Raw genomic sequence first — 26,072 nt, 5'->3', positions numbered from 1 at the left:
AGTCCCGCATCGGGCTCTGTGCTGACAGCCAGCTCAGAGCCTGGAGGCTGCTTTGGATTCTGTGTCTCCCTCTTTCTCTGACCCGCCCCTACTCATGCTCTCTCTCTCTCTCTCTCTCAAAAATAAATAAAACACTAAAACAAAATTTATAAAAAAAGAAAGGAATCTACAAATCAAAAATGAAAAGATGAAACAATAAAAAGGGGGAAGATCTGAACAGACATTTCATCAAAGAAGATATACAAACGGCCAATAGGCACATGGAAAGGCATTCAACATCATTAGTCATGAAAGAAATACAAATTAAAATAATGAGATACAACTCTGTACTCACTAGAATGGCCAATATCAAAAACCAAATGCTTGCAGGAATATGAACAGCGGATCTCATATATCATTGTGGGGGTGGGGAGGCAAGGTATAAAATAGAATAGCATTTTAAAGAGTTTAGCAATCTTTAAAGTTACACATATATTTATCACAAGGCCTAGCAATTTCTCCTTTGTATATAAAAACATGTCCACATCAACCTATATAAGAATATTTACCACGGTCTTATTCGTAACAGTCCTAAATGGAAAACAACATAAATGTCCATCAAAGGTCTCCTGGGTGGCTCATTCGGTTAAGCGTCAGACTCTCCTATTGGCTCAGGTCATGATCTCGCAGTCCTGACATCAAGCCCTACGCTGGGCTCTAAACTGAGTGTGGGGCCTGCTTGGGATTCTCTCTCTCTCTCTCTCTCTCTCTCTCTCTCTGTGTCTCTCTCTGTCTCTCTCCCCCCCCACTCTCCCCTGCTCATGTGCGCAGCCTCACTCTCTCCCTCTCTCTCTATATATATAAACATTTAAAAAAATAAAAATAAATTTAAAAAATTTTAGATGACACCATAGATACCCAATCAGCAAAATCCAGAAAGTGAAAAATTCTAGAAGGCAAGTGACCAAATCTTTCCACAAGAAAAGAAAAAGAAGAAAGGGGAGAAGTGACCAACAGCTTAAGAGACTTCACACACAGAGCTAACATACAAAACATGTGGAGAGACTCTGTCTGAAAAATGAGGCAGCCAACCATTAAATAAAATTAGATGATTAGGGAAATTTGAACAATAAAGATATTAAGAAAATTTTCAGGGGCAGAAAATTTTCTGTCTGGCTCAGTAGGTAGAGCATGCAGCTCTTGATCTTGGGAGTGGTGAGTTCAAGCCCCATACTGGATGCAGAGATTACTTAAAACTAAAATACTAAAAAGAAAGAAAAAAGAGTAAATGAGAGGAAGAAAAGAAAGAAATTGCTCATTGTTTTACTGAGATACTGGCAATGTGGCTATGCTTTTGAAGTCTTTGTATTACAGAGCAACATGGATGAATCTCACATTGGGTAAAACAAGCCAGACACAAAATACACACAAGATTATTCCATTTCTTAAAAGCTCAAACTGAAGTAAAACTAAATTATAGAGTTTGCAGTCTCCACTAATGAAGAAAAACAAACCAGTGACTAGGAGGGGCATGAGAAAGCTTCTGAGGTGGTGGTAATTCCAAATCTTGACTGAGTGGTAATTACCAAGGTATTCATTCTGTGATCATTCACTGAACTATAATAAATTTATGTTTTATGTTCTTTTCTGTATGTGCATTATACTTCACAAACAGTAAGTTTTACTTTTACTATTAACTTACTAAAAACTTAGATATAGGGATGCCTGGGTGCTCAGTTGGTTAAGCATCCAACTGCTGATTTTGGCTCAGGTCATGACCTCACAGTTCTTGAATTTAAGTCCCTCATCAGGCTCTGCGCTGAAAGCACAGAGCCTACTTGGGATCCTCTCTTCCCCTCTCTTTTTGTCCCTCCCCCACTTACGCATATGGACCCTTTCTCTCAAGATAATAAACTTAAAAAAAATTAGATATATATATAACTGAAGTATATACAAATGAAAAAAATGAACCTATCTGGGATTTAACTCAAAATAACTGAGAGGGGATGGAGGATATGGATGAAAGAAGAGTTCCTCATGTTAATGATTTTTGCAGTTGGTATTAAGTATGCAGTTTATTATTTATTACACTAATGTAATAATGTAAATGTTTACTGATGTACACTAATGTAAATGTTTACTTCATGCACATTTAAATTTTTCCATAGGTTTTTAATGTTCATAACCTTAATTACTGCACTTCTAGGAACAAGGAGATACTAGAAACATAGAAAAACAAATATATAATTAAGTCCACTGTGTTCTTATTTTTAATGCCCCCCAAAAACGAATATAACCTAATGCCCAATAACAGAAAAATGAGCAAATGAACTATAGGAGATCACAGTGTAACTTTCACAAGAGTTTAATGACATGGAAATGATCATAAATTTTGAAAGCAAGATACAAAATTATACCAAGCATAATCTAAGCTACATAAAATATGTATGCATATACTTTTATGCATGGGAAAATATCGGAAGACACAGTAAAATGGTGATGCTGGTTAAGTCAGGGATTATGAGTGACTTTCCTGTATTTTTTGCAACCAGCATATGTAACTTATCACAGGGTGTGTGTGTGGGGGAGAAATCCTCTTAAAAATATTGATTCTATCAAAGTAAAAGGAAGAAAGAAAGAACATTAATAAATTGTGGAAGTCATCACTATTACATCCAAAAGACTGATCAATATGGAAAAAGGTAAATAAAATTTTACCCATGGGAAAATTCTTTTGAATTTTTCTCAAGTCCTTTGTATTATCCCTATATTTAATAACAATTTTAGAGTACAACTAGCCAATAAACTATTTTTAGAATTTAATGGCATATAAAAAACATTATACCCAAAGGAACTTCTCTTTTCAGAAACTGAATAGAGACTATTTCACAGCTAAGCCAGTGTTTCTGGTTTAAAATACTGTGGCAATGAACCTCTCAGATGCTTGTGAAATGAACAGACAGATTTTGATTCAAACAGACATGTGTCGGCTTGCCATTCTACTCCCATTAGAGCTTTAGCAGAAGCCAATAAATTTTATTAATATAGGCAGGTACACATAGTCATTCAAATGATTATTATAATAGAACAAGATTGAGAAATTTTAGCCAATAGTTTTGTTTTCAGATGGGTCTTAAACTAAGTCTTTCATCAAATTAAGAAAATACAGCTAGGTGATTAGAAAGCTCTCAACCTATGAAAAATGAAAGAAGGCTATTCTTACACAGGAAAGGCTGAGAGGCATAGAAATGTGCTATCTTCCTTCATCTAAAACCATCACACACACTTGACCATGGCTTAGAAATTCCTATTCTACTTTTACCCAGTGGAGTTCTTTGGCTCACAGCTGGTACAAAGTTCCAACTTGAGTTAGGATGGCACAAGCATGGGGCACCTGGGTGGCTCAGTCAGTTGAGTGCCTGACTTTGGCTCAGGTCATGATCCCACGGTTTGTGAGTTGGAACCTGGCATTGGGCTCTCTGTTGTCAGCACAGAGCCTGCTTCAGATCAACTTTAAAAAAAATTTTTTTTTTAATGTTTTATTTATTTCTAGGAGAGAGAGACAGAGACAGCATGAGCAGGGGAGGGTCAGAGAGAGAGGGAGTCACAGATTGAAACAGGCTCCAGGCTCTGAGCCGGCAGTCAGCACAGAGCCGACGCGGGGCTCGAACCCACGAACCGCGAGATCATGACCTAAGCGAAAGTCGGACACTTAACCGACTAAGCCACCCAGGCGCCCCCAGATCAACTTTAAAAAATATAGATAGATAGATAGATAGACAGACAGACAGATAGATGGCATAAGTATCAAGAGGGGCTTTCCTGAATGTGCTATTATAATGGACACATGGATTCCATAAAGGGAGAAACTCAAGAAATTTATTAGGAATTATAAAAACCTTTAGTAAGGCTTTGTACAAAATTTTTACAATGCATTTTTTTTTTTTTTTAATTAAACCCTATGCCCAATGTGGGGCTCAAACTCACAATCCCAAGATCAAAAGCCACATGCTCTACCAACTGAATCAGTCAGGCGCCTCAGAATTTTTAAAATATAGAATCTAGAATAATTCTATACCACATATGAAGAATTGGTAAAAAAAAAAAAAAACAAAAAAAAAAAAAACAAAGAAAGTACAGAAGAAAATGGGTATCTCCAAATGTGTCCCCCATAACATAATGTTAGGGACAGTTCCTAAAATTTTCATAAATGATATAGAAGACAACATGGGGTAACAATACAAACAGAGGGAGATAAACTGAGAAAGAGCTCACAAACCAAGTGAATCAATGTTGTATGACTAGCCTTTGACTTGGGCAAGTGTAAGGTAGAAGGCTTAGAGAATAAAACATATAGTAATTAAAATAAAATGGTTTCTGACCTAGTTTTACCCAATAAAAATCACCTAAATCTATGCTGATACCTCATTACATCAGCCAAGAATCTCTGGTAGGGTTGTTCATAAAGTGCACTCCAAAACTGGTGAATGAAATACTACCATAGATGTAAAGATTAATATAAATAACTCAAAATTATATTTTTACCTGTGAACCACGGTATTCTCCCCCAGTTAATGGCACTACCCATAAACCAAGAACTAAAGCCAAGAACCCAGAAGTCATCTCCTCTCCAAGAATATCCAATGAGATCACCAAGTCCCATCAACTGTGTGCCAAAATACCTTGACTCAGTCTAGCTTCCATCTCCATTCTTTTTTTTTTTTTTAATGTTTTATTTATTTCTAGGAGAGAGAGAGAGACAGCGTGAGCAGGGGAGGGTCAGAGAGAGAGGGAGTCACAGACTGAAACAGGCTCCAGGCTCTGAGCTGGCAGTCAGCACAGAGCCCGACGCGGGGCTCGAACCCACGAACCGCGAGATCATGACCTAAGCGAAAGTCGGACGTTTAACCGACTAAGCCACCCAGGCGCCCCGATTCCATCTCCATTCTTGATACCAAACCTCTAGTTATCATTTCTTTCTAAACTATTACAGTAGATTCTTGGGGCGCCTGGATGGTTCAGTTGGTTAAGCATCAAATTCTTGATATCGGCTCAGGTCATGACCTCATGGTTCGTGAGTTGGAGCCTCACATCGGGCTCTGTGCATATGGCACAGAGCTAGCTTGGGATTCCGTCTCTCCTCTCTGCCCCTCACCTGCTTGTACTATCGCGCGTGCGCTCTCTCTCTCTTAATATAAATAAATTACAAAATAATAAAAGTTACTTATAATAGTAGATTCTTATTTCATTTCCTTGCCTCTGCAATTTTCCCCCTACCAGCCTATCTTCCACAATCCCCTCCAAGGGTGATCTCTCTAAAACAAAAGTATGACCAGGCCTCTCCCACGTTTACAGTTCCTCTAACATCTTCCTGTTACCAACTGAATAAAGTATATACAACATTATATGAGTGACTCTTTGCATCTCAGACTCCCTCCCCTCCTTAAGTTCCAGTAACTCTAAACTACTGGCAATGCTGTTTAGAGCTTGTAATGCTGTCTCATATGTATTTGCCTCTGGACATGCTGCTTCCTCTACTTGGAATTTCCTTCCTTGTCCTCTGACATGCTTGGACCATACTTAATGTTCTAATACCCAACTTAGTAGTTACCTCCTCTTTGAAATTCTTAGTCTTTCTCTCCTTTCTCTTGCCTCTATACTTTGTTTATATGGCTCTTATCAGATTATGAGAACAGGGTACAATACAAAATACTCATTTCTATATACACAGTACATTCATTACACACCAAGAGTATGCCTGACAATGTTTGTTATTTTTTTTAATGTTTTTTATTCATTTTTGAGAGAGAGACAGAGACAGCATGAGCAGGGGAGGGTCAGAGAGAGAGGGAGATACAGAATCCGAAACAGGCTCCAGGCTCTGAGCTAGCTGTCAGCACAGAGCCTGACATGGGGCTTGAACCAACGAACCGCAAGATCATGACCTGAGCTGAAGTCGGACACTCAACCGACTAAGCCACCCAGGCACCCCTGACAATGTTTGTTAAGTAAGTGAGCATAACACCAAAAAGAACAAACTTCTGAACCTACGATAATTCCTATACTTTTAATAACCACACTAAAAAATAGTTAATAGGTAGAAAAGACGTGGAGAAAGGCAATTATAAGAATTAATGAAAAAAACCAACTTCCCTGTAAAGAAAGACTAAAGCATAAGCTTCTTCAACTTAGAAAGTCTGAGATGTTTTATAACTAAAGGTACAAAAAGAAAAGGGAACCAAATGTTTACTAAATCCTGAAAGCATGTAACCAGGCAGCAACACTGTATCTTAAAGGGAGTTCTTTTTAGGAATTCAATTTCTTAAAGATTCCCTTTATTTAACCAGGAGTAAATTTAAACTCAAGGTATTCAGCCGAAACAACAATGGTGGAAGTGGGCCACATATGAAGCACTTCGCATGGTACCAAGCACAAAATATATGTCTGAGATAGGATTTTAAATGGCTTCTATCAGTGAAGTGTGCAACTCCCTCTACAGGAAATCAATGAATACCAAAAATAAGCACTTTTTAGTCCACAACAACCCGTCACAGGTAACACTGAGGCAAACATTTATTGCTAAGAAAGCACCTTGGTAATCACTACACTGTACACCTAAAACTAATTTAACATCGTATGTTAACTATACTAGAATTAAAATAAATAAGTTCCTTGGTATAGAAAGCAAATAAGCATGTATATCTGCGACTGCAAAAAACAACCTCTACTTTTTGATATGTCTCATTCTGCCATACCATTCATTCAAGTCTGCCTAATTAAGGCCTGTACTTTACCTTTCCTCCCTTCCTTTAACCAATCACGGAGTCGTTTCCACTGATAGAAAAGCATGTGTGTGTGCTAGGTACATATATAAAGATATAAATACACACACACCTATTTTGCTTTTGCAAGCAACATTAAGCAGCAGTCTTCAAATACCTCCAAATTGACTGCCTCTCATTCAAAGATACTCTAGATATATATAGCTATGATCAGTAGTTTAGAAAAAAGTTCAAAATTCAACTGGTAGGAAATATATATGAAGAAAAGTGTTTTGGGTTTTTTTTCCTTTTAATTTTTTTAATGCTTATTTATTTTTTGAGGTGGGGGAGAGAGAGAGAGATCATGAGAGCAGAGAAGGGGCAGAGAGAGACAGAGACAGAGAGATCATGAGAGCAGGGAAGGGGCAGAGAGAGACAGAGACAGAATCCAAAGCAGGCTCCAGGCTCCAAGCTGTCAGCACAGAGCCTGACACAGGGCTCGAACTCATGAGCTGTGAGATCATGACCTGAGCCAAAGTTGGATGCACAACCAACTGAGCCACCCATGCACCCCAAGAAAAGTTTTAAAAATAACTTTTAAGAGGTACTTGGGTGGCTCAGTTGGCTGAGTGTCCGACTTCAGATCAGGTCACGATCTCACAGTTTGTGGGTTCATACCCTGCTCTGTGCTGACAGCTCAGAGCCTGTAGCCTGCTTCAGGTTCTGTGCCTCCCTCTCTTCTCTCTCTGCCTCTCCCCCACTCACACTATCTCACTCAAAAATGAATGTTAAAAAAATTTTTTTTTAATTTTCAAAAAAACCTTTAAGCTATGAAGTTTAAATTACACTAACTATAATTTGCTTTTGAACATGCAGAAACAGACAAACTACTAAAATAATTCCACTGATTCTTAAAACTTTACCATCTACCAGAATCACCTGGTAGGCTTGTTGAGCCCAGAGTGTCGGATTCAGTAAGTTTGGATTAGGACCTGAGAATCTGCATTTCTAAGAAGCTCCCAGATGACGCGGTCAGGAGCACTTTGAAAACAACTAAACTATCAGAACTGAGAAAGACCTCGCAGATGAATTACATAAAGCCTGAATAACTAACACAATCTTCCTGATTACCAATCTAAGGTTCCTTCCATTGTTAGGGTTCAGCTATTATAAATATTTCAAGTATCTTTAGGAAGTAGACAACACATTTTGTCCAATTCGACAGATATTTTTTTGAGCACTTAAATAAGACATGTTCCTTGCCTTAAAGAAGTCTACTCTAGATCGATGAAAAGAGACTCACAGTCAAATAATTACAACACAAAGTGACTGGTCCCACAACAGAAATTCATGTAATGTGCCTCAGGAATGTAAGTGAGAAGAACTCAAGAGAAGAATATCTGGGGGCTTTGGATGATAATTAGGAGCTTTCCAAGAGGACAGAACGAGGTGGGAGGGAGAGCATTTTACAGACACACATTCACAGAAAAAAAAAAAAACCTATCAAGCACCTACAGTGGACCAGACACTGTACCAAGCATGGGGATAAAACAGTGAGAAAAGGCATTGTAGCAGCCTTTAATGAGGTTTGCAATCTGAAGGGAAGCAATCCAACAATAATTCAAGTAAATATAAAGTTGCAATTTTGATCAATGTTATGCATGAGAGATATTTTATGAGAATGTGTAACAGGAAGATGCTTGCCTATAAAAAGGGTCTGAAGGATGGTACCTTGGTATTTTATAAACCATGTTCAAACCTTTGTGCATAAGAATACTGGTAGGCACTATTACTGTTAAGTGAACACTGTGTCTCCTTTCAAGGTTTAAAGGAGTGATATTGGTAGGCTGCTACTCAACTCTACAAGACAAAAAGACTGTCAATTACCTTCTTCACACTGTCAAGCAATGACTATGAACACTCATGCCCATTATCTACGAAACCCATTTCCCAATATCAACAAACAGGGGAACCAAACTAATTATGAAAATAGCCTGAACACAGTATGAGAGCAAGGGTAACCAGACAGTCTCAAGAAATGAGTAGTGTGTTCCTTCTTTCTCTAATGACCAGAACAAGCGGAGCAATCAGACATGGCAAACTCTTGCTCCTTGCCTCCCCTTCTCTTTGATTGTTCTAAACATCACCCTCCTGGGCCACCTGGCACCTCAGTCGGTTAAACGTCTGACTTTGGTTTCGGCTCAGGTCAGGATCTCACAGTTTGTGACTTCAAGCTCCATATCGGACTCTGTGCTGACGGTATGGAGCCTGCTTGGGATTCCCTCTCTCCCTCCTTCTCTCTCAAAAATAAATAAAAATTAAAAAATAAAGAAACATCACCCTCTTGATAACTGTCAGCATTCAACCACAAAATAGAGATTAATTTTATTACATTATACGTGGTCTTCATGAAAAGTGAATCAACCAGCAATATGAGTCTCAATGATGTAAATGGTATTATGCTATGTATATGCCAGGAAAACCATGCCCTGTCCTCATGGAGTACCTAATATAGACATAATTAAATTTTCTATCTTGTACCCAGTTAGACACCAGGAGGGGTACAGAGAAAAAAAATTATGAGGATTTGAGAAAGAAGTTTCCTTCAATACACAGGACTAAGGAAACAATATCACAAATGGGCTTTAGAAGATGAGAACTAAAGGGGCACCTGGGTGGCTCCCTCAGTTAAGTATCTGACTCTTGATTTTGACTCAGGCCATGGGTTCCGTGCTGGGCATGGAGCCTGCTTAGGAAGGAAGGAAAAGAGAGAGGGAGGGAGGGAGGAAAGAAAAGAACAGAACAGAAAAAAGAAAATAGAAAAAGATAAGCTTCACCTTAAAAAAAAAAAAAGAAGATGAGAACTAGGGTGGAGACAGGGAGACAAAATAGTACAAGTGTGTGGAAAAAAAACAAGAAGGTAGCCTGGTTTGGCTGGAACATATATAAGTGAGGAGTAGCTATTAAGACTGTATTAGTCAATTAGGGCCTGAATATCAGGCTAAGGAGTTGTGCCTACAATGGCAAACCCTTAAGTTAACCAAGCACTTAACAATTTCCAAAAAGTAAGTTTTATTTTCACTAATTCCACACACGAAAAATTAAAGTTCATAGGGGTGCCTGGCTGGGTCAGTCATAGAGCATACAGCACTTGATCACAGGATCACTGAGTTCAAGCCCCACATTGGGGGTAGAGTTTACTTAATAAAAAATAAAAATTAAGGTTCATCAAGGTTAATCTAATAAGCTGAAATTCAAAGCCAGGTCACATGAACCAAAGCCCAGTGTCCCTCCCATGCCACCAGTAACTACAGAACGGGAAAGCAACAGAGAACAGGAACAACATGATCAGAACCTTAGAACATAAACCTTCAGAAATAACAGGGGGCGCCTGGCTGCCTCAGTCAGTAGAGCATCTGACTCTTAACCTTAGGGTCGTGAGTTCAAGGTCTACACTGGGCGTGGAGCCTACTTAAAAAATAAATAGATAAATAAAATTAAAAATGTTTTAATTTAAATGGCAGTTGAAACTATGTAATGATGAATTGCAGAAATCCATCAGGTCTTAGCTACTGAATAAATATGAAGGATAACAGACAAAGGAATAATAGTTGATACCACCATAAAAAAAAAAAAAAAAGCAGGGGCACCTGGGTGGCTCAGTCGGTTAAGCCACCTGTGATCAAGTGCCGTATGCTCTATGACTGAACCAGCCAAGGAACCCCTATGAACTTTAATTTTTCATGTGTGGAATTAGTGAAAATAAAACTTACTTTTTGGAAATTGTTTTTAAGTGCTTGGTTAACTTAAGGGTTTGCCATTGTAGGCACAAACTCCTTAGCCTGATATGCAGGCCCTAATTGACTACTACAGTATTTTTTAAAATTTTTTAATTTTTTTTAATGGTTTTTATTTATTTCTGAGAGAGAGAGAGAGAGAGTGAGCAGGGGAGGATCAGAGAGAGAGGGAGACAGAATCCGAAGCAGGCTCCAGGCTCTGAGCTAGCTGTCAGGACACGAACTGTGAGATCATGACCTGAGCCGAAGTCGGATGCTTAACCGACTGAGCCACCCAGGCGCCCTGACTACTACAGTCTTAATAGCTGTAAAAGTACCTCACTTCGGCTCAGGTCATGATCTCACAGTTCGTGGGCTCAACCCCTGCATCAGGCTCTGTGCTGACAGCTCAGAGCCTGGAGCCTGCTTTAGATTCCGTGTCTCCCTTTCTCTCTGACCCTCCCCTGCTTGCACTCTCTCTCTCAAAAATAAATGAACATTAAAATTTTTTTTTAAGTTAAAAAAAAAAGCAGTGGTCTCTTCCATCTTAAAATGTAACACACAAAAACCTGAGAGAGCCTTCTCTGGATCCTACACTTTAACTTGTAGCTACAACCTGCTCCCCTTCTCTGTTCACAGCCAAATGTCTCTAAATGTCTCTTCATTCATAGTCTGTTTAATCTCACATTTATTTTGAAGAATATCTTCTGTCCCCAAATGCCACTGAAACCCGTTTAGTCACCATTAACCTCTATGTTTCCAAATCCAATGAAAATCTGTCTTCAATATATACTCAGCACCTGGGTAGCATCCACCTCAGCTGACCACTGCCCTCCTCTTTTTTTACACTATTAGTATGAAGTGTTTACATAGTCCCTTCTTGTGTCATCTTCCTGATCTATACAATGTAAATAATAAAAGCACCTTCTTCATAGTTATGACTATTGAATAAAAATAAACTAATGCTTAACACGGTGCTTGATAAACAGTACCACAGTTCCCTGGCTTCTAAGGCACCACTCTTGATTCTTCTCATACTTCTCTGCACCCCCCTCCCCCCACCACAACCACCTTTGTACACTGCTCCATGTCTACCCAACCTCACTGGCCATACCTATGCCAGCAAAACACAACAAGCCCTTCCTTGGCCCAGAACCAGTTATCTACTCAACAGTTCTACTAGATGTCTTATTGGTATCTCACATTCAATCTATCCAAATTGATTGAATTTGGATAGATTGAAACTACTCAAAACTGAGCTTATGTTCTTCTCCTCTATCTCCAACCCTGCTCTTCCTTCAGTGTGTCCTATCTTGATAAAAGGACTACACCACAAACCACTCACGTGAGAAAATCTTGAGAGGCATATTTACATGTACCCCCTTAAACTCACCCTCCCACATATCCAAGGAACCAAAGTTCTATGATTCTGTGTTCTAAATATTTCAAAACCTCTCAAATTCCACTGCCCACATTCTCAACTATACTGCCATCTTAACTCAACCACTGCAGTAGCCTCCCACTTGGTGTCATCAATCCATTCTCTCTCCCTCCTGGATCCCTTCCCTATCTTGCAAATGTTTATCAGTCCACCCATATTAGTCTTCAGATAAACTTCTGCCTTCCCACTGTCTTCAAGATAAAGCCCTACTTGATCTGACCCCTGACTATCTTGTCAAGATTTTAACTCTCTCCTCCATCCACTTTGCAGTTCCATTAGACTTTTTCATTTTGTTTGGTTGGTAGGTCCTTCAAGCACATCAGATTCCTTCCAACCTCAGGGTTTTTGCATATCACTTTCTTTTTGACTGGTTACCTCTTATCCTTCAAGTCTCAGTTTTATTTTATTTTTTAAGTTTATTAACTTTTTGAGGGGGAGTGGGTAGGGGCAGAGAGAGAGGGAGACCAAGAATACAAACCCAGTTCCATGCTGAGAGCTCAACACAGGGCTCGAACCCATTAACTGCGAGATTATGACTTAAGCTGAAGTCGGGCACTTAGCCATCCAGACGCCTCAGGTCAGTTTTAAAGGCTTTCTCAGGAAAAGTGTTCTCTGATGCCTCCTCCCACTCCTGAAGTTTAGATTGGTCACCTTATTATATATTCTCACTGCATCCTATATTTACCTTTGTAGTCCTTTGCGTAACCGTAACTGATGTTACTAGTAGAAATATCTAATTACTGACTTCTCCACCAGACTGTAAGCTTCATGACAAAAGGACCACGTCTGTCTTGCTCATCACTGTATCCCAGTGTCTTTGTTTGGTGTCTAACACAAAGTTTTTTCTCATTAATACCACAGGGCTTTACATTAGCTTGTAATACTTTCTCATTAATGCCACAGGGCTTTACATTAGCTGGTCCCTCTACCCAGAGCTCTTTTGATACAGATCTGGTCCCCTAAGCCCTTGAACTTAACAAGAATGACTCCACATCCTTCAGGTCTCAGTCACAAAATGCCATCCTCTCAGCGACCCTTTAGTGATCATCCAGTCTCAAGGAGCAATCCTTACCCAAGTAAGTACAGATGACCCTTGAACAACATGGGTTCACTACATGCAGATTTTTTTCCGATAAATATAGCAGAGTATTGTAAATAATATTTTCCTTATGATTTTGACATTTTCTCTAACTTACTTTATTATAAGAATACAATAGTGGTGCCTGGCTGACTCAGTTGAGCATCTTGATTTCGGCTTAGGACATGAGCTCACAGTTCGTGGGAATGAGCCCTGCATCAGGCTCTGTGCTGACAGCATGGAGTCTGCTTGGGATTCTCTCTCTCCTCCTCTCTCTGCCTCACCTCCCACTCATACTCACACACATACATGGGTGCACTCTCGCTCTCTCTCAAAATAAACATTTAAAAAGAGAATACAATATATAATATACATAACATACAAAACATGTTAATCAACTGTTTATGTTACAGGAAGGCTTCCGGTCAAAACAGGCTATTAGCACTTAAGTTTTGGGGGAGTCACAAGTAACACATGGATTTTCAACTATGCAGAAGGTCACTGCCCCTACCCCTCATGTTGTTCCAGGTTCAACTGTATTTCATCAACCTCTTAATTTCTTCAAAGCATTCAACACTATTTGAAACCACAGTATTTGGAAGTTCTAAAAAGTCAGGCCCAAGTAGCTGGCACAGTGAAAGCACTGAACAAACATTTATGCAAATGAATCTCCTGAAAGAGAAAAGATTTCCTGGGGAACACCGGAAGTTCAGCAATAAAACATATACAAACTGTCCCTCAACAAAGTAGAAAAAGAGGCAGTGTAGTTTAGAAGGCTTGGTAGCCAGACTGCCACTATGGATCCTGACTCTTTTCTCTTGTTGGCTGGATAACCTTATACAAGTTACTTAATTGTACTTGCCTCAGTTTCCAAATCAGAAAATGGGCATCTTTCAACCTATTTCAAAGGGTTGCTGAGAATTAAGTTAGTTAATATGTATAAAGTACAGCATCAAGCACATAGTATGCATTCAATTAATGTGTACTATTATCCATCAGCTTGGACTTTTTATCCTACCTTGTTTTAAATACACAGGCTGACTATTCCTTTATCTTATCCACTCAAAAAGGCTCACCATTTCTTTTGTTCACTACACAATTCCAAGGGCATCTTTCAGATAGATTAAAATATCTGAATGGCACCTTTGGGAATTGTGCAACATGGTACCGCCATCCCCAAGTTCTGGCAGCCCCCCAGAATTATGATGATCAGAAGATGAAGATGATCAAAAGACACAAGAAACAGAGAAGTACTTTGGAAACTATAAAAGTACTGTAAAATGATCACTATATTTATGAATCTACATTCTCTTGAAGTCACTGTCAGAAACAAGAGTGTGTTGGCCAGATTACTGCCCTGACAGAAAAGAGTTCTTAACTTCTGTGATCCAGGGATATAAAGAGATGGATTAAGGTTGGGGCTACCTTGAATTTACATTGAGGGTCACAAGCAGCTCATGAAGTTGTTTGTTTAAATTTTTTTTTATTATTCTTATTTTTTAAATTTCTGAGAGAGGGAGAAAGGCAGCGTGAGCAGGGGAGGGTGAGAGAGAGAGGGAGAAACAGAATGTGAAGTGGGCTTCAGGCTCTGAGCTAGCTGTCAGCACAGAGCCCGACGCGGGGCTCGAACCCACGAACTGTGAGATCATGACCTGAGGTGAAGTCGGACGCTTACCCGACTGAACCACCCAGGTGCCCCATGAAGTTGTTTCTTAAGAATGGTCACAGGGTACTGAGCTACAGGGCAATTCACTATATTTCACTATTTGCTTACCTCCATACCACAGCTTTTATCTCATTTTTCTATCCTTCAAAGAGAATACCAGAAGGAAATTTCTTGTTGTAACTTAATTATTGACATCAAGACAGTGAATACTTACTTTGGTTATGCAAGTAAGCTGATTTTAAGATAAGTTAAAAGGAGTATTGAATTGGCACCCGGGTTGAGGATTTTCCATAACCATTTAGTCTTGCGAAAATTTGACAACAACAAAACCCTTCATAGTTACTTTGGGAAAAGCCCTGGGAAACACAATTTGAGAGGGCTTTTGGGATTTTTTTTGTGTTAGACTTAAAACTCTAAGATTAACAGCAGAAAGTCATGGTTTTCAATCTCACACTGTCGACATTTTGGACTAGATAACCCCCTGCTGTGGGGGTTGACCTGTGCATCTAGGATATTTTAGCAGCACCCTTGGCCTCTACTCACTAGAATACCAGTGGTAGTTCCCTAGTCTGACAATCAAAAATGTCTCCGGGAGCCCCTGGGTGGCTCAATTGGTTAAGCATCCAACTTCAGCTCAGGTCATGATCTCACAGTTCATGGGTTCAAGCCTCTCATTGGTTCTGTGCTGACACCTCAGAGCCTGCTTCAGATTCTGTGTCTCCCTCTCTCTCTGCCCCTCCCCTGCTCCCACTGTCTCTCTTTCTCTCTGTCTCGGGGCGCCTGGGTGGCTCAGTCGATTAAGCATCCGATTTCGGCTCAGGTCATGATCTCACGGTTTGTGGGTTTGAGCCCCGCGTCGGGCTCTGTGCTGACAGCTAGCTCAGAGCCTGGAGCCTGTTTCGGATTCCGTGTCTCCCTCTCTCTCTGGTCCTCCCCTACTCGTGCTGTCTCTCTCTCTCTCAGAAATAAATAAAACATTAAAACATTTTAAAAAAATGTCTCCAGATATTGCCAAATATCCCAAGGAGGCAAACTCACACCCAGTTGAGAACTTCTGCTTTAATTAATCTGTTCCAGTTTTCTAAAACATCTACCCAATATTCTCTCCTCTCCCTTTCAAAACTCCCTCTTAATCTTCCTAATAACCCAGACTTAATCCCAGCATCCACCTTAATTCTTCATTTGCCTCCAAAATCCTCAGAAATCCCTAAGTACAATTCCCTCCATGACAGGCCAGTTCTCTTGTCAAAACAGCTGGTGATAAAGTTGATAGTAGGACTCAGCACTTGTGATCCCCAATCAAGCACTCTTTTCCATCATAACATGCTGCTAACCATCAGTCATCAAGTTTTGTGAGTCCTTCATTTTCCCTCCCTTTCTGTTTCTACTAACTATACCCCAGAACAGTGGTTCTCAAATTTCTGCATGTATCGGAATCACCTGGCTTGTTCAAGCACAAATTGCTGGGCCCCAACCCAGGGTTTCTAATTCAGTAAATACAGAGTAGGTTCCCCCAAATTTGCATTTCTAACATGTTCCCGTATACTGAGATAAAGCTGATACTGCTGGTGAGGGAACCACACTTCAAGAACCACTGCCCTAGAGGTCAGATACCTGTCACCTTAAGAGATATAACTTATTTCAATATTCTTTTGGACATATCCCAGACCTGACACTGCAAAAATATTACTCCTAAAACACCACTTGGATCAAATTCCTATTTGATTAAAAACAAAACACAACTTCTAATGGCTCTCTACTTTCCATACCTGGCCTTCATAATTATTTAAAATATGTTCCCAACATTATGAACAGTGCCTCCCAAAAGAAATCTACTTTAGTCCTGCGAATCTAATGAATGTCCTCAGAATAGGACTAATAAGTGTCCCACTCCATAGTAAAGCTTATGCTGTCTTTACCTCCTGTAAGGCCACCCTCTTCCCTCCTCCTCTCTACCTACCTGAAGGAGGCCTTCACCACTGTATTTGCCAAAACCACTCGCTTGGTCACTATCTGCTGCCTTTTATCTTTATGGTTTAAGTTTTTACCAAGTACTCACAGATAGAGAAAACCCCCAAGAACCTAAAATTTAAAACAGAAAACAATGATATGAGTGACATGCAAATAAAAGGCTTGACATATACACAAACTGCACAAATACTGCTGTTTTAATAGATCAAGTGCAATAAGTTCAAAGTTCACAAAAAGAATGTGCCAACTTTTTCTAAACATGATAAAACACTGACTGTCAAATATCTGCAGCTATCTCATTTAGGATGTTAGAATGGGTGAGGGGAAAAAAATTTTAAAGCAGTGTCAAAAAAAGAGAAAGTACTCAGTCTGCAACTTTCTACAACAGGAGTGGATATCATTTGTTTTCCGTGTTAACACTGCTAGAAAAATGACAAGGCATGACACAAGAAATATGGGGTTCAAGGTCTGGTTCCATTCCTCACCAACTTTGTGATCTTGGGCAAGTCACAAGCTAAAGGTTCCATTTCCATTAAAAAAAAAAATTTAAACCTATACCATCTACCTTACAGGCAGTTTTGAGAATTAAATAAGGTAATGTATATGAAAGAATCCAGTCTAGTACTTGGCACATAAATGCTTACTGAATTCTAACACTTGTTGACATGAAAACACAAAGCAACAATATAGAAGTATTCCAAAAATGAGATTATACAGAACAAATTAATGAAAACTACTCAAGGATGTCCATTTCCCAAGAAAAAAAAATTTTTTTAATGTTTATTTATTTTGAGAGAGAGCAAGCAAACAGGGGAGGGGCGGGAGGGAGGGGGGAGGGGTAGGGAGGAGAGGGAGGGGGAGGGAGGGAGAGAGAGAGAGAGAGAGAGAGAGAGAGAATGAGAATCTCAAGCAGACTCCATGCACAGAGCCTGACATGAGGCTTGATCTCATGAACCTGAGACAAAATCAAGAGTCAGATGCTTAACCAACTGAGCCACTCAGGCGCCCACCAAGAAGAAAAATTTTGAAGGACATAAAATAATGGCATGGCTCTCCGTATGGTATATAGTAAATAAATCAATTCTTTGGCTTAATGGTCAAAAGCAAAATTTGAGAATAACACAAACACCCGTCACTTGCAACTTTATAACTTTAAGGCTATCTAAAAGCCAGCTAAAACCTTGAAATAGAAGATTTAGGACAGAATTAGAGGTAGGAGAACTTGGAATTCAGAATGAGCTCTTAAAGTTAACTAAAGGGGTGCCTGGGTGGCTCAGTCGGTTAAGCGTCCGACTTTGGCTCAGGTCATGATCTCAGGGTTCGTGAGTTCGAGACCTACATAGGGCTCTGTGCTGACAGCTCAAAGCCTAGAGCCTGCTTCAGATTCTGTGTCTCCTTCTCTCTCTGCCCCTCCCCTACTTGTGCTCTGTCTCTCTCTCTCAAAAATAAATAAATAAACATTAAAAATTTTTTAAAAAGTTAACTAGACATTTTTTCATTTGTACTAATGGCCCAAATACTATAAATATATATATATGTTCATCTGGCATGTATGTTAACCATATATATATATATATATATATATATATATTTTTTTTTTTTTTGTATAGCTTAAAGCTTCTGGTTCGGGGCACCTGGGTGGCTCAGTTGATTAAGCATCTGACTCTTGATATCGGCTCAGGTCATGATCCCAGGTCATGAGATTCAGCCTCGGGTCCATGCTCAGCATGGAGCCTGCTTAAGATTCTCTCTCTCTCCCTCTACCGCTCACATTCTCTCTCTCAAAAAAAGTTTCTGGTTGTATGTACACTGCAAGACATACCCAGGTCTTTGGCTCATCCCTATACACCAAACTCTCCTCCACTCCAGTGGCTTATTCCTAGCACTCAAGAAATTGATATCAAAGAACAGTATTTACCAGGGCTTTCAACAACATCAACAAATACTTATTGAGCACTTTCTGTGTTGTAGATGGAGTACTTTCTCTCTCTTTTTTTTTGAGGCTACTTATTGAGCACTTTCTATGTGTAAGGCATTATTTGAAGCTTCCAATATTTACCATAAACAAAAACAAAGTCCCAACTCTCAAGAAGCTTATACTCCAAAGGAGAGATATGCACAAACAAAACAAACAAGTATGGTACTGATTAGTGCTCAGCAAAATAAAACAAGAGAAAGTGACAGGGCTTAAATACAGTCCTCATTATGTGTCCCTAAAATATAGCTTACAGTGAAAAATTGATGCATAAGAATAAAGAATTAGCTCCCTCATTATTTGCATTTTGAATCACCCAAAAAATGGGCAACAAGTTCTTCCTACATCATCAGGAAGGAGGCTGCAACACTCAGAACAATGTACTCCTCCAGCAACACAGACTGAAGGTTAAGTCTAATGAAATAATTATAAATAAGCATATTCAACTATTTAGATCGCCTTAATTTTTTTCCAGTTGTTAACAGTATGACACTTTCATGCTAGGGAAAAACTGTCTTAAAACTAGATTTTAGGGGCACCTGGGTGGCTCAGTCGGTTGAGCGTCCTACTTTGGCTCAGGTCATGATCTCACGGGTCGTGGGTTCCAGTCCCGCGTCAGGCTCTGTGCTGACAGCTAGCTCAGAGCCTGGAGCCTGTCTTTGGATTCTGTGTCTCCCTCTCTCTCTGACCCTTCCCTGCTCATGCTGTCTCTCTCTCTCAAAGATAAATAAAACATTAAAAAAAAATTTTTTTTTTAAACTAGGATTTTATTTTGCTTAGTCCATTTCTGGTCAGAATAGACCTTAGGGTGGTCAGAAAGACCACTCATTCAGAGTGGGACTGTTTGCAAAAGGGATAATCTGGTAACTGCTGCTGAATCTGAAAGACAATTTTTAAGGGTAACCCAAAGAATGGTGAGAATATCATTAGATCTTCAGTGCTCCCAGTTTCTTACAAAAGATAAATGATTTTGTTATTTAGAAGAAAATCATACGTAAGGAACATTAACAGTATTGAACATCTAATAGTATAAGAACATCCTTTAGAAAATCTCTTAATCTCATCATCAAGATTGACAAACCAACTGAATTCTCAAGTTAATCAACAACTCCTTCAGAAAGCACCACCAGACTTAGGTGAATTCAAAAGGAAAAAATATTCAGGTTACATAATTTCTTTTACCGTGAAGTAGACTGTCTTCCCTTTCTTTTACAATGATTTAGGTGTCCATTTGTTTTTACAACTGCCTTTGGCAGGAGCTAATGAATTTTTTCCATACTAAATGTAACAATGTGTACAAAACATTATACAGGTTGAAGGCACATATCATAATCCAGTGTATTAAAACATATAACAAGGGCCACATCTTCCAATAAAAATGAAAAAAGTCCCATGTTAAAACGATACTACACAGCACAGATATCTTTAACTTAAGCATTTAGATGCACATTATTTTGCCCTTGGTTTTCTATGCAATAATAAGGGTTGCTCAGGATTGGTATGATTTTAGAAACCTAAAAGATCATTATAATTGCTAAGGATTTAACTAACATTTTAGATTAAGAAATTTTAAGATACTATGCTGAACATTCTCTACAAATAAGTACTTAACTATACATGGACAGTAACAAACATCCAAAACTACTCCAACACTTTGGCTCCTGAAATCAAATGAAGAAAAAAAGAAGTTCCATCTTTAGTACTTGGCAGTATTTCTGGAAAAGGTCCTCCATCTAAATTTACCAGAAATACAGAAATAAATCCTCTTGACCTCAGGATAACCAAATACCCACCCATCGCCAAGACTGAAGCTTCTATCCCTCTCAGTGGACTACCCCTTTCAGGTGTATCAATTTGCCTGAGAGATCTATCTGGCTTTGTTCTAGGAATCTATACACAAAACTACTAATCTTCCCATTAAAAAACAAAACAAAATAATGTCATGCTTAAGAATAATCAAACATTGTTCACCCTCCCTTGTCATTTCCTACTCTGCAAAACATTCTTGCTCCAGAAAGTAGAGCTAATGTCCCAAATCTACTACATATACACCATCTTCAAAGGTACAATTCTCTTCCACGTGTAATAGTAAATAGATTAGCAAAAGGCAGGCCAATTTTTTTAAACTAGCTATTTCTGACTTTAATAAATGACTTGTCACCAAGATGATATAAACATATTAAAATTTGCCAAATTCAGCCTATGCACTTGTGAAATAGCTATATCAGCAAGAAGCACTAAAATGATCTATCATTAGATCATTACTAGTATTAACAGTATTCTTACTAATAAGAAGGCAACTTTTTTTTTCTTAAAGATAGGTAAAAGGTCCTAAATAGAAAAAAGTCATTCCGAAATGAATCTAGACTCAGACTTTTAATACTGGTACTCTGTTTTCTCTCTCAAGAGGCTACTCTGAAGGTAGATCACAGAGTGATGACTATTTAGGTTTTGTCTCCTAAAACAACATGGAAGTAACATTTAATAACTCTGTAATCAATGTGCTAGGTAATTCCATTCAACTTGACAAATATATATGAGACCACATAAATTTTAATTACTAAGCTAAAGAAGTAAACTTGTCATTTTGTCTCTTTCAAACTTTATGTTCTATGACCAATAACTGCAAAACAAAAATAAGTTCTATACTTTGGCCTACTTTAAAGACAGATAAAGTGTTAAAAAAAAAATAGTTAACTACTATAAAAAGTAGCCTTTATAGTAGTTTTAAAATTCCTCAAATAAGATCTAACTTAATCAATTTTAGATCAATAGGAGCACTCGCCAGAGAGAGACATTAAGTCTGGTAGGCAAACTTGTCACTCAAATAAGCTGCCAATACGCTCTCACATCAAAAATTATGTTATAGAAGGAATTCACACTTCACATATAATTTGGTCATGTAATCTTAGAAAGAAAAACAGACGGAGCACCTGGATGTCTCAGCTGGTTAAGCATCCGACTTTGGTTCAGGTCATGATCTGAGTTTGAGCCTTGCGCCTGGCTCTGTGCTGACAGTGCGGAGCCTGGAGCCTGCTTCGGATTCTGTGTCTCTCTCTCTCTGCCCCTCCCCCGCTCGCACTGTCTGTCTGTCTGTCTGTCTCTCTCAAAAATCAATAAACATTTAAAAAACTTTAAAAAAGGAAAATACATCAATCACCCTAAACTTCAGAATTATCACCCAAAAGTCTAAGGAAAGACCCCCCCTAAAATACCTGATGTACCCTCTTATACAACACTGCTGCAACAGCACATGAACCAAAAGAGAAAAATATGCTAGATAAGGAAAGGGTTAATGTGTGCAACAGGTAGCAATCACTTTATAATTCAAAACAAAACAAGACAAAAAAAACTTGCCAGGACAAAAGTCACAGATTCCTTGGATCTCCTTACCACTACTGCCCTACCTTAAAAATGGTAAAAAATGTGAAGAACTTTTGCTAGCTGAATGAAAGGCTCGTCCTTTGAAAGACTGGAGCCCAAGATCCAAGATCCCTCAGGTATTTATGTAACAGCTCAAGAATTCTTACAGGCCTGACATGATACAAATGAATTCCCTATATAAAACTGGGAATAACCACCTGGGAAGAGAATTTTGCAGCATCTTCTTTCTTCTATGTTCCCAAAGTTTAATTTAAGAAATGTCAAAACAAAAATAAACCCCAAGCACACAAAATTTCACCACTGATATTGGTAGTTTATTTCTAAAAGTTAAAGTATTGTATTCTCAATACATGCATCGGGAGACAAGAGGCAAATCTCTGAAGCAAGGCTTGCCAGAGCACATGCCTGTTAGGGGACATACTTGCCAATGCACTCCACACCTTTGCTAACAGTCACATTTAAAAAAAGAAAAAGTAGCCTTTCCTCAAAAAGAGTGAAGATCATCAGAAAAAAAAGATTACAGAATCATTCTTTTTTCCTCCAAACTCAGTCTAAATGCAGAACTAAAGAAAACCACCACAAATTCCTTTAGAAATCTTCTAGGTCTTTCAGTTTACCAAAATTCACATAGTACAGACAATTCTTTGGTTTTCCCAAAACCTTACTCTGTAGACACAAAGTCAAATTTCTGAAACATACAGTGAGAATATTAATAAAGCTCTCTTTCACTAGGAAATAACAAAAATCAAATTCTTAAACTCCAGTAGGGAAACCCTGAGAGGAAAGTAGGTCTTAAAGCAGCAAGCATTCATATGCACACACAAGCAAATTCCCTCCAAATCATTACTAAGTAAAAATTTCTTTCAACAAGATGCATATCATACTTCCCTCTCAAAATACAGAACACAGAACTTTTGGTATTCCAATTTTCTCAATCAATCCCCACCAACTCTCTAAACCTATCAGTGTTATTTGTGTTAAAAAAAATAAAAATAAAAATCCACAGTTCTACTCCCCAGCTCAAAGCCACAAATCCTGACACACAGTAATCTATAAAAACGACACAGAACTACTTCCTCAGTTCACCCCTACAATTTACATTCTAATCTAACTTAATCAGATTTATTACAGTATCAGTATTGCAAAATTAGTAATCCTTGTCACCTTGTAATCCACAAAATCCTTTGATTTACACAATGGTTTCTATAGAAATTAAGGCTATATAGAAGTCCATTTCCAAACAGGATGAGCATTAAGGCTCTAACTGCTTGGCCTAAAAACCAAATGAGATATTAATATACCTTCTTTCCTCTGGTACACAGAAAAGGCACCTGAAAAGTTTTAATCACAGGAGGTTCACAAATGGAAACAAAATAGTTACTGTGCTACAAAATTGAAAAAAAAAAAAAAAGACGATAAGATACTAACCAATCTCTGGCTGTAACGAATCCTTTCTTCTTCGGGTTCCATCTCTCACTCTTCTGTTGAAATTACTGTAAAGAAACCACTCCAGGGCTGCCTTCCTCTTCCTCCTTAGGAACCAGATTGCAACACTAAAGAATAATGATAGGAGCAGAGATGAGAACTCATCCTCAAACTCAAGCTTTCTTTTCAGAGAAAGAAGTGTTTAAGATCTGTGTAAGTTAAAGGCTGACAAATCTGGCTCCTCTTCATCAGACTGGGACCCCTCTCTCGGCCAAGTGGTTCCATGTCATGACCAACATCAATCACATTACAACTGTCCGAGGCCTAGGCAGAAGGAGATGATGCTGGTTTCAGTTCCTTGTGGATGGGCCACTCCACCGTTTCTCCCCACAGGACTACAATAAGCAAGCCTCCCTTTGATGGCAGCGGTAGCAAGAAAAAATAATAAATACATAAATGAATAAATAAATAAAAGAGGTGGGGGGAGACTTTTATCTGTAGAGAGCTGACCAGGTGAAGCAGGCACTGAACTAATCCAGACCCCAATCAAATTAGTTCTCTCTCAGTGGTGATTAGAAACTAAAGGGGAAAAGGGCAGACTATCCAGAAAGAGGACAAGAAATCAGGATTTAAAGAAAGATGCCAAAACAATTTCCCATACCCTTCGAGAAAAGCCGTGCACAATCGTAGCCTTCCTTCCTAGACTCCCCGGATCTTTTCATTCCCAAACCAACACTCCACCCCAACACAAGACGTGTACAACTCTGAAACAAATTCAAGAGAGTTGCACATCAGGTTCAAGGATACCATTAGATCTTTGGGGATAAAGTAATAGCATGAGCGAATCCATCCAGAGAAATTAGTAAAATACAGCCTTCCCTAAAATCACGACCAGTTTGCGCGACGGTCGATCCAGAATACCAAGAAAGGGTTTTCTTTTTTTCCTAAATATTCTCAAGGATAATGGCTTCCATAGGGAATGCAGATTTTTACCCCCTTTTTGTAACTACATTACAGCCACGTTAACAGCATTCTTTCAAAACTGCTACACGACCAGAGGACCCAATGACACAGTTTGCAAGCGCAGTTCGTGGCAGAGCCCTCCTAGAGGAAGCCCTTGTCCCAAGTCCGGAGGGAAAGAGACCGTGTTTGCACCCCCTGGGCGACTGCCGCCCGGGACCGAAAGCAGCCGGGGCCGGACAGGAAAATGGCAAATCTCGCCGGGCTCCCCGAAAGGAAAGGCGTTTCAATGGTTCGCCCTCGGAAAAAGAAATAGAAACTTTACATTAAGACTTTAGATAACACGGTGAACCAAACTTCCAGGGGGGGGGCGGGGGGCGGGGGGCGGAGGGGGAATCTCACCGGGGATTTTGCTCGTGAGTTCTTGTCCAAGTGAGAAGTGAAAGATTCCAAAAACTGTGAGGAAAAATTAAATCCCAAACGGCGTCTTCGGGTTTTTTTTTTTTTTTTTTCCGTGGATCAACCCAGTATCCAGAGAGGGTCAGGGCGACCCGGAAAAGAGGAAACAGTTGCCGAATCAAACCTCCTCTTCGGGCTTCGGAGACCAGGAGTCGGAGGCGTCGGGAGAGGGGAGCGCGACCCCTCGGCGCCGAGCCCGGGGCGCCCCCGCCTCCCCCGGGCCAGCGGTCAGCGGCCCGGGCCCGAGCCCCGAGCCAGCCCCGGCCGCGGGGAGCGCCCTCTTCGCCGTGCCCTGGGCAAGCAGCCGCCCGGCCGCCTCCGGAGCCCAGGAGCGGCGGCCGATCAGCTGAGACCGGCCGGCCCGAGGTTCCCCGCGCCGCCCCGGCCCCCCGGAACGCGGGCCCCGGCCCCGGGGGGCGGAGAGGGCGGGAGCGGCGCGGCGCGCCGGGCTGGGGGCCCGGGCTCCCCTCGCGTCTCCCCCTCAGCCGGGGCTCCGCGCTGCGGGACGAGCCCCCGGCTACTCCCCAGTCGCAGAGGAGGGATTCCGGGGGATGGGCCCCCTGGCGTTGCCCCTCCTCCCGGAGCTCCCCCTGCCCAGGATAGACGGAGCGGCGACAGGCCCAGCCGCCGGGAAGGTGCTCTGCGAGCCGCAGCCTCCGCCGCCGCCGCCGCTGCCGCCGGGGAGGGGTGTTGTTTCCCTCACACAGGAGGAGCCGCTGAAGCAGCCGCCGCCATTTTGAACCCGTCAGACTCTCACATACACACAGCTCCGCGGCGCACTGCGCAGGCGCCGCCCCCCACCCCCTCCTCCGGCTTGCCTCCACCCCCACCCCCCTTCCAGCCTCCCTTGGTTTCTTACCGCTCTCCAGGACGCACGTGAACGCGCACGCGTCACTCCCCTCTAACGCGGACACTCCGCGGCGCGCGCACGCGCGGATGCGTCGGCCTCGAATCGCCCGCGCCCGACGACGCCGACGCGGCTCCCCGCCCCCCTTCGCGTCAGCCCGCCCGCCCCCCCGCCGGCCCACCGCCCCGGCTCCCCGAGGGCCTTCTTCCTGGGCTCGGGCCCGACCTGCTGCTCGCGCCTGCGCGCAGGGCCAGGATCCTCCTCCGCGCGCCCTCCTCTCCCACACGCCCTCGCCCGAACACACACACACACACACACACACACACACACACACACACACACACACACAC

General features: G+C 40.7%; 1 protein-coding gene across 2 annotated transcripts in view; it reads right to left on the bottom strand.

The window, feature by feature from the left end:
* The window catches only part of KDM2A (lysine demethylase 2A), a 110,205-nt gene extending 84,453 nt beyond the window's left edge, over nt 1-25,752 (bottom strand). Inside the window, exons 1-2 of one of the 2 annotated variants that reach the window (XM_039235372.1) lie at nt 25,735-25,752; nt 23,460-23,584 (exon numbers count right to left, since the gene is read on the bottom strand). In XM_039235372.1, the coding sequence (XP_039091303.1) occupies nt 23,460-23,501 (42 nt within the window). In that variant the 5' untranslated portion in view covers nt 23,502-23,584; nt 25,735-25,752. Of the gene's footprint in view, nt 1-16,661; nt 16,734-23,459; nt 23,585-25,734 lie in introns of those variants that run through there. The other variant, XM_039235373.1, reaches the window with a different exon arrangement.
* Between the last annotated feature and the right edge of the window lie 320 nt (nt 25,753-26,072).

Source organism: Hyaena hyaena, unplaced genomic scaffold (assembly GCF_003009895.1).
Source record: "Hyaena hyaena isolate Hyena2069 unplaced genomic scaffold, ASM300989v1 scaffold_98, whole genome shotgun sequence".
NCBI lineage: Eukaryota > Metazoa > Chordata > Mammalia > Carnivora > Hyaenidae > Hyaena > Hyaena hyaena.
The sequence above is the reverse complement of the archived record's forward strand: the minus strand, read 5'-3'. Positions and strand labels throughout refer to the sequence as shown.